Genomic DNA, 17810 nt, shown 5'->3' on the forward strand with positions numbered 1-17810 from the left:
ATAAGATGTTAAAGAATTGAATGAAAATTGTTACTTATATTTATTATCAAAGCATTTATTAGTAAAATTTATTAAAATATTAACTATAATATATTATATAACTGTCAAATAAGTTTGTATTATAACCAATTACATATAATAGGGGATTATAAACTATATGTCTATTTTTTTATAAAGAAATCTCCTATATTTATTTGGACCTTGAAAATATTTTTAGGAAGAGGCATGGTAATTAATTTAAAAATGAATGATATAGTTGATTAGTGATTATGAACTCGGATAATTAAAATATTAAATTTGTTAATTTTAAATTAATAAATGATTGTATTTATTTATGGGTTATATAATAATTTAAATAATAAAAGTCAATTAAGCTTCAACTGTTTATGTTAAATTAATATTTAGTGAGTGATATTGATATTCTATTTTTACACAGGATTTAATTGCAAGCTGACATAGTGAAATAATTAATTCTAATCTAATAATTATAATAGTATTCATTTAATAAAGATTTAGATAGTCTTATCATTTTTAAATAATAAAATTAAATCTAAATATTACTTAATAGAATTATAAAAGAAATCATTCAGTGGGCAATCAAAACAATTTATTTTTAGTTCAAGGGGATATTATGGAGCCATTAAAAAAAAATTGCTTCAGGAGGCTATTCAAATTTTTCAAGGGGCTCGAACCCCTGCGCGCCCTTCCCTAGTGACGCCACTGAGTTTTAGCCAAGATAATTATATGCAAGCCTGGAAATTTTGCTCATAGATGGAAGGAAGGTTTGAACCTCTATTTGCATTTCAAGTCGTACATATTATTTATGCCAAATCGGGCCGATTTAAAAAATCAACTATTAGGTTTTAAACAAGACTGATTTCAAGTCTTGTTTGAGTTTATCTCTTTCTGACAGACACGGATTTGAAATCATATTTTCGAAATCATAATAATAAAAATATCGAAAAACACGCTCTCCTACGGAAAACTAGACAACTCTCATTAAGGTAAATTAAAATAATTTGCAATAATTTTCAGTTGGGGTGGAAAATTTTTTAAATAAAGAAAATAGTCAAATATTTACAAAAATATTTTAGTTACTTTATTGAAAATTTATAAATGCAAAACAATTATCCAAAATTGTTACAATAGAAACATTGATTTATTTTAATAACATCAACTAAGAAGACACCTACTTAGTATATTTTTAACAATTTTTCCATACATACAGCTGGTATATTGTTGGCAAGTTTACAAAAGCTAGTTAACCAATATTCTAAGTTAATCAATATTCTAAGTTAATCAATATTCTAAGTTAATCATGACGCATTTTTTGTCCTGTTGAGATTCATTTGTAAACGTGTCCCAATGATTAATGGCTGTGCTAATATATTGATAGACATCTAGATATAATTTAAAGTGACACAAACGGCCTTAGAATTAATGACATAATTACAAATATTTGGTTGTGGGACACTAATAATACTAGGTTTGCCATTTTTTAAATTGGATTCACGAATAAGCATCTTAGAATATGATATGAATTTATTATTATAAATAATTTGCAATAAATGGCTGGATTGGGTAATTTAAGCATATATGCAATATTTATATTTTTATCTTTTTTGGAGGTAGGTCTAGAATATTTAGAATGAAAACTAATTCTTAACCACCCTTTCCCGGAGTTACGACCTTGCCTGAAATTTAGAAGGATTGACAAAATTCGGATATAGCATTAGTATTGAACATAGTGTAGAATTGTTATATTAAAATTTTACTTTCAAAATGATTAAACCAATATTTTAAAAGTAAAAAAAATACAGGTATTCGTCATATCAAATAATTAATGCAACATTTTTGACCTTGAAATTATAATAAATTATGTTCGATTTATTATTTGTTAAAAAATATTATTAAAACTCTATCAATAATCAAATTTATATCATTACGCTTAATAGTTGCCAATATAAAAAAAGGAACATTTTGTTCATATACATTATAATCAAGCATGTTGTAAATAAAGCAGTATTTTGTTATTTAAATATAGGTGGATCTAGTTTGAGTTATATCATTATGGTCTTGATTTGTATCATTTATATCGTTCAAAATATCTTTTATTAGTTTCCACGCATCGTCAACATCTTCTTTATCACATTTAGATGATCCTATTGGAAATCTTTTTTTTTACATAATATGATATGATACTGGAAATAAGGATTATCAAAAATCATTTTTATTTTTAGTTTAGATAAAAAAATTTCTATAGGTCTAGCAACAATATTATATAATTAGTAAATTGCTAACTCGTCATTTGTGGCGTGCTATGAAGAGAATCGCAAAGGTCTAATTTTCAAGCTAGGACTAGATGTAAATTTTTTTACTTTCAAGTAAAGCCTGAGATTTAAAAAATTTTTATTTTTTCTAATATTGATTTATGGGCTCTAATTTTAAAATATTGTCATTTAAAATGATTGTGGATGTAAGTTGTAAATTGTTTTAATGGGAATTTAAAATATAAGTAACAAATGAAATGATCCAATGATTTTTTTAACAACTGATATGATTTATATTTAAAAATTAGACCTTGCACGGGTTCTGTAAAACTAATTATTTTAATCCCGGCCTGGATTTTTTAAATTTATGAGCACACCTTTATGCCTATCCGTTGTCATTATATATAATTTATATAATAGGGCAAAATCTATCATTCATTAAAAATTCTTTTTTTATTTTCAACTTTGTATAGCTAGAATTAGCAAAATTTTTCATTATTAGGTATTTTCTTTTTTTTAGTTTATTTTTCAGTTAATATTTAAAAAAAATAAAATAATGATAATATTAATGTTGGTCAGTATTAGAAACCATATATAATAAATAAATTTTTAGAAAAAAATGCTGAGTTCTTCTAAATATCTCGGATAATAATTGAATATAAATTACTGTAAAAATTATCATAACAATACAATATAATAAAATAAGTAATGCTCCTGTCCTATAGCCATGAGTAATATAAGGGAGTTTACAGGGAGATAGTTATTAGTGAAATCTAAACAAGCACAAAATTTTATTTAATTCATACATCTCTTCTTTCGATTACAAATATTATTATTTTTACTTTTTTAATTTCATAATAAAGGGTAAGAAGACTATTAAATATAGATATAATGATAATATGTTTTTTAGACTAAGATTACCACCTGATCAGGAATCGCCCTTTAACTTCAGTTGAAGTGAGATAAATGTCATGTTCATTGAGTTTTTTAAATAGCACTTGTGTTAGAGAGTTGGATTTCTAGTGAAAAAAAAAATAAAAATAATAACAATTAAATAAATAAACCAAAAATCAGAAATGTAGAAGAAAAACATTGATAATTTTAGAATTTTTGGGTCGAAATCTGCTAAAAACGGTAAAACCGTATAAGCAAGTTATACTGGTATATATATTAAACTTTAATTTTGCATATACTATTTATTATATGAAAGTATTAAAACTAATGCATATATCTTTTTTAAAAAATTATTATCGATTTAAAAAAATTTATTCTTAATTATACTTATTTAAATATGTTACCTTCAAAAAAATGTATAAATATTTGTTAAAAATAATTTTGAATTTTTTTCAAAAAATATGACAAATATAATTAAAACTGATTTCGTATTATAAAATGATGGTTCTTAAAAAAAAAGCTTGTTTCCAGTTGTGGATTTAGTTATTTTAATAAAATTCTAAATCTTAGATTATAGATCTTAATTATATATAAAACCACAATTACTATTAGAAAAATTAAACAATTACATTCACACAGAAACACAACATTCCCGCTGCAATTGGATATGGTACATATAGGCGTTCATCAGTTCGTATTAAGTCTCCAAGATATTCGGCAAGGGCAACGTTCTAAAAAAATAGGAATAAATAGTCAAAATTTACAAGTATCATAGTTAACAAACGTTTCGTATTTGAGCCTTTATAAAGTCCATTCCCAATAACTTTATATGGAAATATAATTTTAGCGATCTGAATCGTCGACCGAGGGATACCTGCCAATCCTATATATGGAAAAATATTATTAATCATATTTAAAAGAAAAGTATTAAGGGTAAAATACTTTGTATTCAACTATGTTAGGATAATCACTTTTTAAATATACCGCAGATAAACCTAGAGCCATCTTTATAACGTTAATATCTTCAACCCTATTCGTTTGAATTATATTTTATTTTAAATAGTATTAATTATTATATTAGACATCAAGAATATTTAACAAATTTGTTCAATTCAGGATTTTTATTACCATAAAACGGAACAATCAAAGCAAATGCTCATCAATTTGTGTGGATTAAAGTTAAAGGATTGAGCTAGCTTTAAATATTTTAAATAAAATATTTATTATTTGTGTAATAAAATTGAAAATTTTAAAATATTTTATCGATTCACCAACATTGATTCCTGAGAAAGATTGACGATATTCTTTGCAAAGAAACAAGGAACCGGCATATGCTGCATCAATATGAAGCCACAAATTGTATTTTTTACCTTTAATAATTTTATAAAATTAAACCTTATACGAAAAATATTTCATTTTATTATAAAAATGTATTTAATATGCTAATATTTTTAATGACTTATTTGTCCTATTTCTTCAATATTATCCATCGCACAAGTACTGGTGGTTCCTATGTTGCAGCATACCTTTAATAAAATTAGCGATAATTGTTCTCTAATTATTTTTTAAAAAATTCATTATTTATACCATGTTAGTTAACCATCTCATTTATCCACACATAGATTCTAAAATATTAGTCAAACAGAATCATATCTTCATTCGTTTACGTATGGTTATCAAGTGATGCAAAATCGCTCCATTTGAGTTGATTTTTAAAAACGGCTTACTCAGTATTTTATCCAGAAAAATATTACGCAAGTCTGAAGATTTTGCACATGTATCGCACAAACGTTTAAATCTATTAGCGAAATTTCGAGGCTTAGGTAATATTTTCTGCCTAAAATATTGAGTTCGCCTTTTAAAAAAATTGGCTCAAATGGGACGATATACTATCATTTTAAATTTTATGAAATATATTTTAGTTAGTTAGGGAATTGAACCCTAATAAATAGTTCAATTTTTAACTAATTTCAAGGATGAATATTGCATTAATGCATCACAAAGCCGCTTCTTACATTATTTTAAAGGATATATTAATTACGTTAAAAAAATTATATCACAAAATTTGGGTATGTAGAAAAAATAGGGCTCGGACTAATCCCATTTACATAATTTAATTCGAAATAAAAAGTATTATCACAAAAAATGGTATTAAGCCATTTTCTAAATCCTGTTTTATCCTTATTTGCAGCTCTTCAACTCCTAATCGCAAGTCTTTATCCGATTCTATAATATTTAGTTGTATAGCACTTAATCGCGTAGCCTTGATTATCGAAGAATGAGTCTATTGGAATTTAAATCTTTTAAAATTACTATATGATATTTACTTGATCTGATGTATAGGCTCTTAGTTTAGATAGAACATCATAGTATTTCATATTTTTAGAGCTGTCGCTTAAAAGTTCTGATATTTTTTTTTCTCTAGCAGCTATAAGCACAATTAAAACGGATTCACTGGCTGAGCCCTTAATATAAATTTAAAAAAAATATCATTCGCAGATAATGTATATAATAAAAACTTACTTCAATACCACCTCCACCTCCCAATTTACTATCGAATATAAATTTTGATGGAAGATCCATTTCTTTAGCTAGCCAATCCATCATTATAATTTCAAGCTCTGTATATATTGGACAAGCTGACTAACAAATATATATATAAATTTTACTTGTTAAATTAAACATAATAAGGAGAAATAAAAATGATAATAATATACATCTAAATTTTATTAGAAAAATTTATAGGATTAGTCGTAGGGTGGACAAGGGGAATTCGTGATGCTTACGATATATCACTATAAACAATAATTTGAAGTAAAAGTTAATATTTTTAAATAATGACTATAATTCAAAATAATTTTTTAAAAAAGCATTTTCATAAAAAAAGGAAAAATCAAAATTATTCTTTAAAAAATGTAATATAGCCAAAAACCTGCAATATATAGATTTAAAGACATCCATAAAAATTTATCATGGAAAACTAACTTAATAGTGCCTTCCAGTCTAGAAAACTCTTGGATAAGCCTATGGAATAATTTATTATAGCTATGTTAAGCAAACATTTAAAACTTTTTAACGAAAATTTTAAATTGTTTAAGTTTGATTTAATTATAATATAGAAAATATTTAACAACCCATGTGAATCCTATGCAACTAAAGGCTGCAGATAGAATGTCTCCATAGAGAGAAGGATAGGAAAAGCCTGTTGGATAATACCCATGATATTTCGGACTTTGCCAATGGACAAGCTATATTAAATTAACAAAAAGTAGAAATTTAAATAAAAAGCTTGATGTGTAAGTATAGGTATTTATATTTTACCCAACTTATATAATATTAGTTCGAGACTATCTGCGTATCTTATTAAATTGACCTAATTTTTTTATTTCTTAATTATTTCTTATTTCTAACCATAAACCTTTCCTGAGATAGAGGTATATACTCTACTCTTTTTGTAATATAAATTCTTTATGATTCTCAATCAATAAATTGAATTGGCTATGCTCTAAGATGACAATTTTATATATTTTGTAAATTACTCCCGGTAGAATTAAATTAAATATATCAATGAAGACGCTTTCAAAAGATATGGGTTTGTCATTAGCTTTTGACGGCAGCATAACCCTTAAGTAACCAGGTTTCAAATCTGGTGATGGTCTAACAGGAAACTTTCGAATATTGTTGTGATATTCAGCCACAAATTTTAGGAGCCTCTCACCATTCTTGATAAAATCATCATTGAGAAAGTCCTGACGGTTTTTTGACATCACTAAAAACAATGATAGTTATTAGTTATTGTTAAACAAATATTAATATATTGCTAGCATATATTTTTTTTATCATTTATAGAAAACATTATATTCAACTTAAATATTAGGGTCAGGTTTTGTATAAAGTTAGAAAATTATATTTTTCCTGGAATTTTATATAAAAATATTATTTTAAAAAACGGATTTTTGGATTTGTCATTTATCTCTTAAAGATAAAAGATAGTTCCATTGGCCTAGTTGGCAAGTGCACGTATTACTAATCTTATAGTTCTGGGTTATTATAATCCAACAAGGACCAGATTTTTTTCTGAAGCAAATTAGGTTGTTTCATGCCACATGGTATGATACATAGAGTAACAGAAACTAGCGAAATATATTGAAATGAAAATCTTATTGCATTTAATAAAATTTGGTGTTATTTAGAAAATTTGGTTGTATTTAACATATTGCTTGTGACGACCAACGCCATATATCATTATCCTTTACAACTCTTACCTTGCCTATATGTTTAACTTAAACATATTATTAGAAATATAATTTTTTTTAAAATTTAATTATCAGTAATAAATATAATTTTAAGTTATTTAAATACTATTTTAAATATAAATTTAGATAATCCAAATACCGGTTTGATGTTTAATTTGGTTTCGGATAAAATTAAGAGATGTTTAAAAAAGTTAAAATCATATTTTAATTAACGTTGATATTATAAAAAATAGTTATATAATTATTTTTTAACAAATCAAGCTAAATTCTACAGATAAATATTTAATTACTTATTATAAGAATTTATGAGAATAATGTAAATTTCACAAAAAAAAAATTATACAGATTTATTTTAATGTAAGAAAATTAATTTTAAAAATGCTTGGTAATTCCACATTTTATTTCATTTTTATAAAAATATATAAAATCATAAATTTGATAAATTAAAAAAAACTTGTTGACATAATTAAATATATATATGCACCTCAGGGGTCGACACGCAACAATTTTGAAAGAAAAAAGTTGTCTAAATAAAAATATGAAACCTTGAATCCCTTTTTTTTAAATCAAAATATTTCATGTTTATCACATTTTTCGTTCAATGTTAAACAGTATAATATTTTTGTGTAAAATTTTATAATACTAATATAAACAAGCTACTTTTAAAATAAACCTTTATTTGAAAGATTTGTAGGTCGGATTTCGATTTTAAGGTATCAGCCTGTCCAGATCAGCGGCGCTTAAAGTGGATATCTCTTATCCTATGATTTAAAATATCACGTATGCGGATTTTTGATAGCATATGGTCAATTGACCTGGTAAGGATTAAAAATAACCTAGAATTTAAGTTCAATGCAATAATCAGGTTGTTGACCGGCTTAGACTAGAGATAATTGCAGCGTATGAGTATTTAATCGTTTCAATTAATTTTAGCAAATAATATGAAATTTAAGATTAAAAGGCCCATATGTTCGATGGCTCGTACACATTAAGCCCTAACCTTAGAAGGCCAGTGATAATTTTTAAACTTTCAACAGCGGATCCTGTATAGTGGGAGAGGGTTCGATACCATAATCTCAGTATTTTAAGGAGGTAAGTGAATATTTAGATTTTAAATAGATATTGGATTATTAATATAATGTCTTATTAGGGTAATAATACTAGGTTTCCTAAAAAGTAAATTGTATTTAATGATAATTTTCTTATTCTTCATTCAACTATATAAAGAATGGCCTTAATAACAGCGGCTTCTATATTCAGGGGCTGGAGAGAGCATAAGACACTGGGGCGGGAAGGCAAGACGCACGAGCGCCAGTGTTAGATTATATTTGAACATAATTCGTCCTTAGTGCTATTGGACAAAATTTACATAATTCTAAATTATATATTTGTTTTATTTTTTATTATTTTTCATAATTGCCTTATTGATATTTTTATTTTGTTTTCCTTTTTTCTAATGCCAAGCAACACATTGAAAATAAGTATTATAAAAATTTTAAATTTTGCAAATGGAGAAGTATCAGCTCAGATAAATAGAATCACAATATAAAAAACATCTTCCTAAAAAGGATTTGTAACAAGAAAAAATGTTGTAGAAAATTATTAATATCAAATTCAAGGGCAATTAAAACTAGGTAGGGGAGACTGGAGATAGTATTATCCCTCACAGGTAATTTCCTCTCAAATAATTTTAAAATTAATAAACTTTGATTTGAAATTGAAACCATAAATTTATTTAAATAAGATGCTTTAATAGATGTAAAAATGTTTTGCAGAAATTTGCTCATGAAAAATTTTAAATGCAAATTTAGATTTTAATATGTCAAAAGTAAACTTTTTAATTTTATTTTTACTAATAAATTTTTTATGAAAGTTATTCAGACTAAATATCAATTCTATGTGATAAAATAATCACGATTTTATCATATATAAACTATTGACAATATTTATTATTTAATATCTTGTAATTACAAAGGTTTTAGCGGGGTGCGTATTAGCCATTTTAAGCTGAGATTATTTTGTGTAAAAAAAATCCAACTATATTTATAAGAACATTAGAAGCCATGTATAGGGTCATGAATGACAATAAGAAGAGGATTGACTTATTTTTTAAAAAGCAGTTTTAAGTGACAACATGTTCTTTCGGGTGATATATATAAAATATAGATGAAACTGGTAAATTGAAGACATTTGACAATTTATTTTTATTTATTTATTTAAGACTAACATTTTTATAAGAAGTGCTATAACACTAAATGCGAAAGTGTAATAGGTACCCCTGGTGTTTTCATGATTATTAAATTTTCAGTTTTTTTAAATTTTATATTTATAAAAAACTAAAAGATTTTTTTCTTAAATATGAATATCTATCGTAGAGATATATTTAAAGAACAAAACCACGTTTAAACATTTTGGAAAATTTTCTTTATCTATTTTTTATAGTACTTAACTTTTTTGTAAACAATATAACCCTGGTCTCTCATATATTTTCAAAATTAGAATTTTAGATAAATAATTTGATTATTTAGAACTATAAAATATACCAACTGGGGTATAGAAAAAAATAACTTCAAATATTAACCGGGTAAAACAATGTTATATCGGGTGCAATGTTAAGATGCCCTTACACAGTACACAACTTAACCGTGATATTGAACATGCTAAAAGAAGAGAAACTTATTAAGGATCCAATAATTCGATCTCCAAGTTCAATAGGCATATTGCATTCGACAATTAATAGAGTTTTTGATGACAATCAGGTTAGTGTTATTCTAAATTATTTTAATATAAAACGAATTGTCAGTAGATAGAGATATTTGTAAATGGAATAGGGATTTATTAATACTAATGACCTTCAGAAATCATATTAAAATGGTGCGATAAAATGATGGTTCGAGAATAACCTTTTGATATATTGGTTCAGTTCAGATTCTAAAAGAAAATATTATAATATTTTAGGTTCGGTTAAAGTTTTAGGAATATTCAAAAACTTTTAAATAAAGGTTAAGCGACGATTATTTTTTACACAGGATATCCATATATAACTCTACTAATATTTCTAATCTTATTTTGTGATAAATATAGAGGAATACGTGGAATAAGTTTAAAGGTATCCCAAAATTTGATTGTCGATTATGATTACAACCTATAATAAAAATATCATCTAATATATTTTTTTACAATCTTGTTATCTGTGGTGATAAAATATATTTCAATGCTGAAAATGCTATTTTGACCGAAACCACCATAGTTGGGCAGACATGGCTATTTTTGCTAATAAATAGACTTCGGTTTGCTCTTATTCTTCTTTTCCAGCGAAATATTGGTGTTTTTATAATGTTCGATACCGTTAAAGAATTTATGTGTGATTTATTTTGACTTGTTTTCTTTCATTTACAATAAATATTTAAAATCATCTTAGGGGTCAGAAAAATTATTTTGACTACTAATGTCAGAAAGTATTTATCATTTTACCTTGATCAAGTGCTTAAATTACATGCCAAGTTTATATAAGATGTTCTCTAGTCTTGTTATTTTCTTCATCTAATAATAATAATTGTTATGATATAGATACGTAGAGAATGCGTCATTTGTTAGCTTTATCTCCCTTGATCTAATAGAAGTAATTAGAAAGTTTGGAAAATGTGGTATTAAATTTCATTATTTCAATAGAGCATTTTAAAAGAAATAAATAGGACTTACCTAAATGTTTACTTAATTTTTTAAAATATCCGCGTCGAGCCTGAATTTTTTTAAAAAAAATATGCCCGGACTGGGCCATATATTTTAAAACTAAATATTTTAAATTGCCATTACTAGAATCAGAGACCTGCAGAGGTATATTTGCACGACCTTGCATGGATTTTTTTTAAAAAAAAATTTTCTACTCGGCCCAACCGTGATTTTTTAAAAATTTATTTTTAATTATTATAGCTAGTAATGGCAATTTAAAATATTTAGTTTTAAAATATATACCATGGCGGTAACAGATTAAATCATGGGGAAATTTTCATATATTATTTTTTTTTTATTTATTTTTTTTTAATATTTTTTTTTATTTATTTTTTTTAAAATATATTTTTTTATTTATTATTTTTTTTAAATTTAAAAAAAATCTTAAGTATATTTAAGAATTTAGAAAAAAAGAGTATATTTAAGAATTTAGAAAAAAAGAGTATATTTAAGAATTTAGAAAAAAAGAGTATATTTAAGAATTTAGAAAAAAAAGTATATTTAAGAATTTAGAAAAACAGAGTATATTTAAGAATTTAATAAAAATAGGTATACTAAATAATTAATCAATTTATTTGAATAAACATAACATATATACAATGATAATATAGATATATATATTTTTAAGGAAAAACTAAAATAGTTCTATATAAATTTAACAACATGTGTGATTGATAAGAAACTCATGATCTTTTAAAAAAGCCATGGTCCTTGTATAAGAAATACACATATTGGTGAAATTTATGTTATCCATAAAGAGGTAAAATGTTAAATTTAAAAAACTTTGATATTGTATTAAAAAATTTCCTTCAAAATCCACACGATATTTATTTATCAAAAAAAAAATCTAAAAATACGCCAATTGAAAGAAAAAGGTAACATTCAAAAATTTCTACCAAAATCCAGACAATCTAAAAAAAATAAATAAAAAATTTTAAAAAAAATAAATAAAAAAAAAAATTTAAAAAAAATAATAAAAAAAAATAATAAAAAAAAAATAATATATGAAAATTTCCCCATGATTTAATCTGTTACCAAAAAATATCATGGTATACACAATTAAAAATACAAATACATAATATAATAATAAATAGTGTTTTGCAGATTTGACGGAAAACATTTCCATATTTTTTTTACTTGCAGATATAATGTTGCAAATAAAAAAACAATATATTATAGTATAACACCTTGATTGTAAATATAAGCGTTGACAACATAGCCTTGATCTTAATAAATACTTGCCTATATGGTATATGACCAACTTTTCAAATGAGCTCATGACACATATTTTGTGTTTGTCATACAAATATTTGCGAGATCTGGTTTAACCAGGGATGCGTACCCAGCAAAATTTTTGACCGGTTTAGGTTCGGGTTCGGTTTAAGGTAAAAAAATATGTAGGTTCGGTTTGGTACGGGTTCGGTTCAGGGAAATATTTTTTTACTGGGTTTGGTTCCGGGTTTAAGAATTTTTGAATTGATAAAAAAAATATACTATATTTAAATCATAATTAAAAAAAAATAGACATAAATTTGGTATAAAGAATTAATTTTTTATTTTATTTATAGGCAAAATATAGTTAAAAATACAAAGCATAGTCATGTTATAAATTTAAAAATTTTTATTTAGACGTATTTCTATAAATTAACAATATCCAATATAATAATTTTTACTTTGACTTGTTCACTTTCATTTTCCTCTAATTAATAATCTTTGAGAATAAGTTAAAAATTAAAAATAAATGGCGTAAATGAATAATTTAATTGTTTAAAATTTATTAACAATCCATTAGGAATCTTTGAGAATAAATTTAAAAAAATTTAAAAATGGAATAAATGAATTAAGTTGTTTAAAATTTATTAACACTTAACTTAAATGGAAATTTGAAAATATTATAAAATGTCATGTAAATTATTAATAATTGTATTTATAATTATATAAATATCTTATATTAATTTAAACAGTACACTGAACCCGGTTGAATCCGGGTTCAAATAAAATTCCCGGGTTCGGTTCGGGGTTTTGAAAATTTTTTAAACGGGGTTCACAGGTTCAGTTCAGGTTCAAATTTTTTTCCCAAAAACCTCGGTTTTTTTCTCCGGTTTGAACCCCTGGGTTTGGCCCTTCTTATTAAAGCAAATATTAATATCTTCTTATATCATCTAATATATCATATTCTAGCCTTCATTTGTATTACATTTCTTACTAATATTCTCATTCATTTTTTCAGGTTTTATATAATTTCTTCTTATTATTATTTTTACCTTATCCTCCCTATTCCAATCTCATGTGTTTCGCAAAAGTATATTGTTGAAATAACGACTACATTTTCAATATGAGTCGAAGGATTATTATAGATAAAGTCTTGTTAAAGTAAACACATTTATGGTATTTTGGCATTGAAATTATTAAATTATAGTTTTTTAGTCATATAGTGTCCTTCTTCAAACATATAGTGGGTTTTTTTAAACTAAACTGGGAAATACATTATGTGATTGAAAAAAGACACTATGTGATTAAAAAAAGCTATTTATCAATTCAATAATAAATTTAAGCACTTTTTTTTAAAATGGTGTGGCATTATATTTAGTGCTTCATCAATAATTTAAACTCCCAAAGATTTTATTTTATACAGGGGAGACCAGGGTATTGGTATTTTGAATTTTTACCATAATATTATGAAACGCTAACAATAAATTATATATATAATTAGATAAATCTCTCATTTACAAAATAAAAAGATGTGTAACTCTCTACCTTAATACTTTTGGAGTTGGGATTAATTATGTGAAGTGTGCCATTTTCGCCATTTTACCCCATACCCAGGGTAAAGTGACTACACACCAGAGTAAAGCGGTTAAAATAAAATTGAACTAAATATATTGTTTAATTGAACAAAATATAACAATTTTGACAGCTATTCATCATTATAATACCGGAATGTAAAAAATTATATCGAAAATAGCATATTTTTAATGTGCACATTTTAGGCACATCGTACATTTCTATATTTCTTCCCCTTTTGGTCTATTCATAAAATTTTATTCTAAATAGCACACAAACCTTTTATTAATATTCCTTTTTGCACAAAAGAATCTTTTTACAAGGAGACGTTAATATTTAAAATGACCTACTTACTGCTTAAAGCAGACAGGACATTTTAGCCGTTTTACCCATAGCAACTTTAACCCTTGGTGAATATATTGTGTAAATCGTTATTGCGTGACTTCTAAAGCTATAAACTTTCGATATATTTTGATTTATAGCTATGGCTTTAAGGAACATGTAAACAAATTTATAAATTCGGAGTCTTTATATATTTCGCTAAAATCAAAAAGCCTAGAGGATGATTTTATAATATTTAGGTAGAACAATTTTTTAGCAAAATATGACAAACCGGGGAAGTTTTTCAAAATATGAACATAGGTAAGAAATTAGATATAAAAATACATATTCACACCAAATTTAAAATCTTTAATCTCAAGGGTTAAGTTATTCTCGTTAACATCGTTACCCCAATCGCTTTACCCCAGTTCCCCTACTTTGAGGAGGATGACTTTTGTAAGGCGAGATTCTGGCCAACCTAGTATCACCAGCAAAAAATTTGATCCATAATTACGGGAGATCAAAAACCCTATATTCTAAGTTTAAAAAATCATATAAACTAATATAGATTAAAATTTTTCTTATTAAAAAATTGAAGATTATATTGCTTTTCGAACTGATAAAACTTTATCGATAAAATTTCTTATACGGAATAGCAATTCGATTGCAAAGAAGCATTAAACACATTTTAATTTAGCATAACCCATCCAATGCTGCTATTATTGATTATTTATTATATATTACGATTAAAAATATATGCGAAAATAATTTTAGCATACTATTTTTTTTAAACTTTTATACTGTCATATATATATGCTAAAAGAATTTTATGCATCCTCTTTTTAAAACTTTTCCATACTGTAATATAGTAGGTCAAAATCTAATTATTCGTTTTGCTTACTCATGTTTATTTGTGATTATGCTTCTTAAGATTATTGTAATATTTATTAATGGAGACCAGGGCTAGTTAGCGCAATTTTTGTCAAAATCATCATTGAAAATAATTATTTTAAATTTACGAAATACTATAAGATAACCCAAACACCTAACTAACCTAATAAATTGATAAATATTTTCTCAAGATTGATTGTAGTAAAAGTTTCTTTGCGCAAACAAGCTCCAAACCCGGGGCTTGTAGATTCAATTATTTTATTAAATTATTCCATTATTTTCATGGACAATATTTTAGTGATATAAATAATAAATATACCATTTACATAAAAAATTCTTATAAACATGACAATTCATTTAAATATAAAATAGTGGCCAATGAATACTCATTTTATATTACTATATAAATATATTATAACATCATATTTGTTAGCATAATTTGATTGATCCGATAGCCCTAATTCTACTAGTCCCTAATTATTAATATAATTAATAACTTCTAAAAATATATTAAAATGTGATATATAATTATGGAAATTTCTGAAATGCGAAAAGAAAGTTTTAAATTTCATATAATGTCAATTTTATTATTTTTAAAACTCTCCAATGCCACCTAAAATAGTGGTGTAAAAATTTATCCTAAAAACACAGTTTATCATAAAATATTTAAATAGCTGAGGAGTATAAAATATTTTTCGCCTCAAATATACATATTATACAATGGCCATTACATAATCAAATTTGAATTTATAAACATGTTTGGTTTTTATAAAACTCGCTGAGCCCTGGTCTCTTCTTCATATCTCTTGATTTGAAATTGGCACGATATTAGATATTATATTATTTTCTATCTCATTTTATATTATATTATTTATTTGGTCTGATAAATAGTGGAAAAAGTGTGGAGAGAGAAAGTTATTTTACAAGTGCCGAAAAATAAGAAGGCTGAAGAAGAGGCATCATTTATTTAAAACTTGAAATCGAGATAAAAATATCTTATTTGTGAATCATGATAATAAAAAAAGATTTAATATACATATTTTATTCCATCCAGTTCTCCTATTGAGAGACATTTTTAGGGGAAAAACAAATGATCTTTACTAGATAAAAATTTTTTTGAGAGACATATTCTCTAAGCTAATACTTGATATGTAATTAATATTTTATTATAAAAATCTTTTAATTTGCACAGTACTTTAATTATTTATTATTTTAAGAAAAAAAATGTAGACATAATTTTTTAAGTAACACTAGTTATAACGGGCTATCTATTTTTAAGAAAATAGCTAAGTACGAGTGAAGCTACTTTGGAAGGTAGTTCTAACTATAGAACTCTATATTTCAGTAGCGCTAACATAATTAATATTGAGGGGGTCGTTAAAAGACGATAAATATTAAAGAGTCGAGAAAAATTGAAGAGAAATTTAAGAGATAAGTAAAGCAAAAGAAAATGTGTCCACTTTTGGGATACCACAGTCAGTATTGACTGAGGAAAAATAACTTCCTCATAGAGGTGAAATACAGCTAATTGTGAGGGAACAAAGATAAGGAAAATAATCATAATAAAAGAGAATTACAAAAGTTAAAATAAGATAATGTGTTTTTTTACAAAATAGAATTACAAAATAAGATAATGTGTTTTTTACCTTGTTTGTCTTATATAGAATGATAATCCTAAATATATATAAGCTAAAGATAATTAGTGAATTTCTTGAATACAAAATAAAGATAAATAAAATTTGGCAAATGTTGTGCTAGATTTTGTGGAAATTGACAAAATTCCAAAACTTTAATGAATAAAAAAATAAAGATAAATAAAATTTGGCAAATGTTGCTCTAGACTTTGTGAAAATTGACAAAATTCCAAAACTTTAATGATTTATCTAAAAGTAGAAGTATGTCTAAAAATTTTATCTATCTTTTTGGAACAAAAAAATAATCGTTTTTATTATTCAGGCATTAAAAAATATCCCGACTGTACCTAGAACAAATAATTCGATACAATACAATTCATATCTTACGAATACAAATAACAAAATTTTTCGATTCTAAAATTTGAATCTTGGTATCTAAAACTGCTCATTTGGAAAACAGATTGAATTCCTAGTCAAACGAATCAGTCAAAAGAGCAATAAAACAACAATCTCGAGGGCATTTTTGACCAAACAACAAATCGGCTTAGAAATTTTACTTTATAATTTTAAATTATTTAAAGGTCAGATGTAGATGACTCTTTTTAACTTCCTTTTTTATATTTTTAATATGTATTTTAAGTTATATTTCTTATAGTTTTTTTAATATAGTAAAGTTATTGTTAATTACTTGAATTCAGGGTTGTTCATTTGACCTCAAATATTATTAGGTCAAATGACCGATATTTGACTAGTCATATAAAATACAGTTATATCTGGTCAAATTCAAATATATTTTTAAGATAATAGTAACTTTATTTTATATCTAATAGTAAAAAAATTAATCTATTTAATATTTTTATAATTCTATATTAATGTTTCGTTCTCCGTGACCGAGTCTTGTTCTGATTCATATTCAATATTATCATTTTCTTTAATATTTTTAATCAATCTTAGGTTATGAAATTACTAATTTTCCTATTGTCGAGATTTTCAATCGATTTCTTTTTTTCATAAGAATATTACCTCAA

At 24.8% G+C, this 17810-nt stretch overlaps 1 protein-coding gene across 5 annotated transcripts; it reads right to left on the reverse strand.

Moving 5' to 3' along the window:
• Nucleotides 1-1866: 1866 nt before the first annotated feature.
• On the reverse strand, nt 1867-16928 carry LOC135924593 (aromatic-L-amino-acid decarboxylase-like). 5 transcript variants are annotated; one of them, XM_065459674.1, is made up of 15 exons: nt 16795-16899; nt 8094-8256; nt 6704-6933; nt 6299-6412; nt 5688-5807; nt 5492-5629; nt 5305-5448; nt 4624-4690; nt 4440-4534; nt 4293-4360; nt 4107-4194; nt 3949-4047; nt 3794-3895; nt 3195-3289; nt 1867-2173 (listed from the first exon to the last, which is right to left on the reverse strand). In XM_065459674.1, exons 3-15 carry the CDS (start codon nt 6929-6931, stop codon nt 2035-2037), a joined length of 1497 nt encoding a protein of 498 aa, XP_065315746.1. In that variant the 5' UTR covers nt 6932-6933; nt 8094-8256; nt 16795-16899; the 3' UTR covers nt 1867-2034. The 5 variants fall into 5 exon arrangements, with proteins under 5 accessions (XP_065315746.1, XP_065315747.1, XP_065315748.1 ...); XM_065459675.1 differs by having other exon boundaries at nt 8094-8235; nt 16795-16888; XM_065459676.1 differs by having other exon boundaries at nt 8094-8181; nt 16795-16853.
• Between the last annotated feature and the right edge of the window lie 882 nt (nt 16929-17810).

Source organism: Gordionus sp. m RMFG-2023, chromosome 2, assembly GCF_954871325.1.
Source record: "Gordionus sp. m RMFG-2023 chromosome 2, tfGorSpeb1-WG-v2, whole genome shotgun sequence".
NCBI lineage: Eukaryota > Metazoa > Nematomorpha > Gordioida > Chordodea > Parachordodidae > Gordionus > Gordionus sp. m RMFG-2023.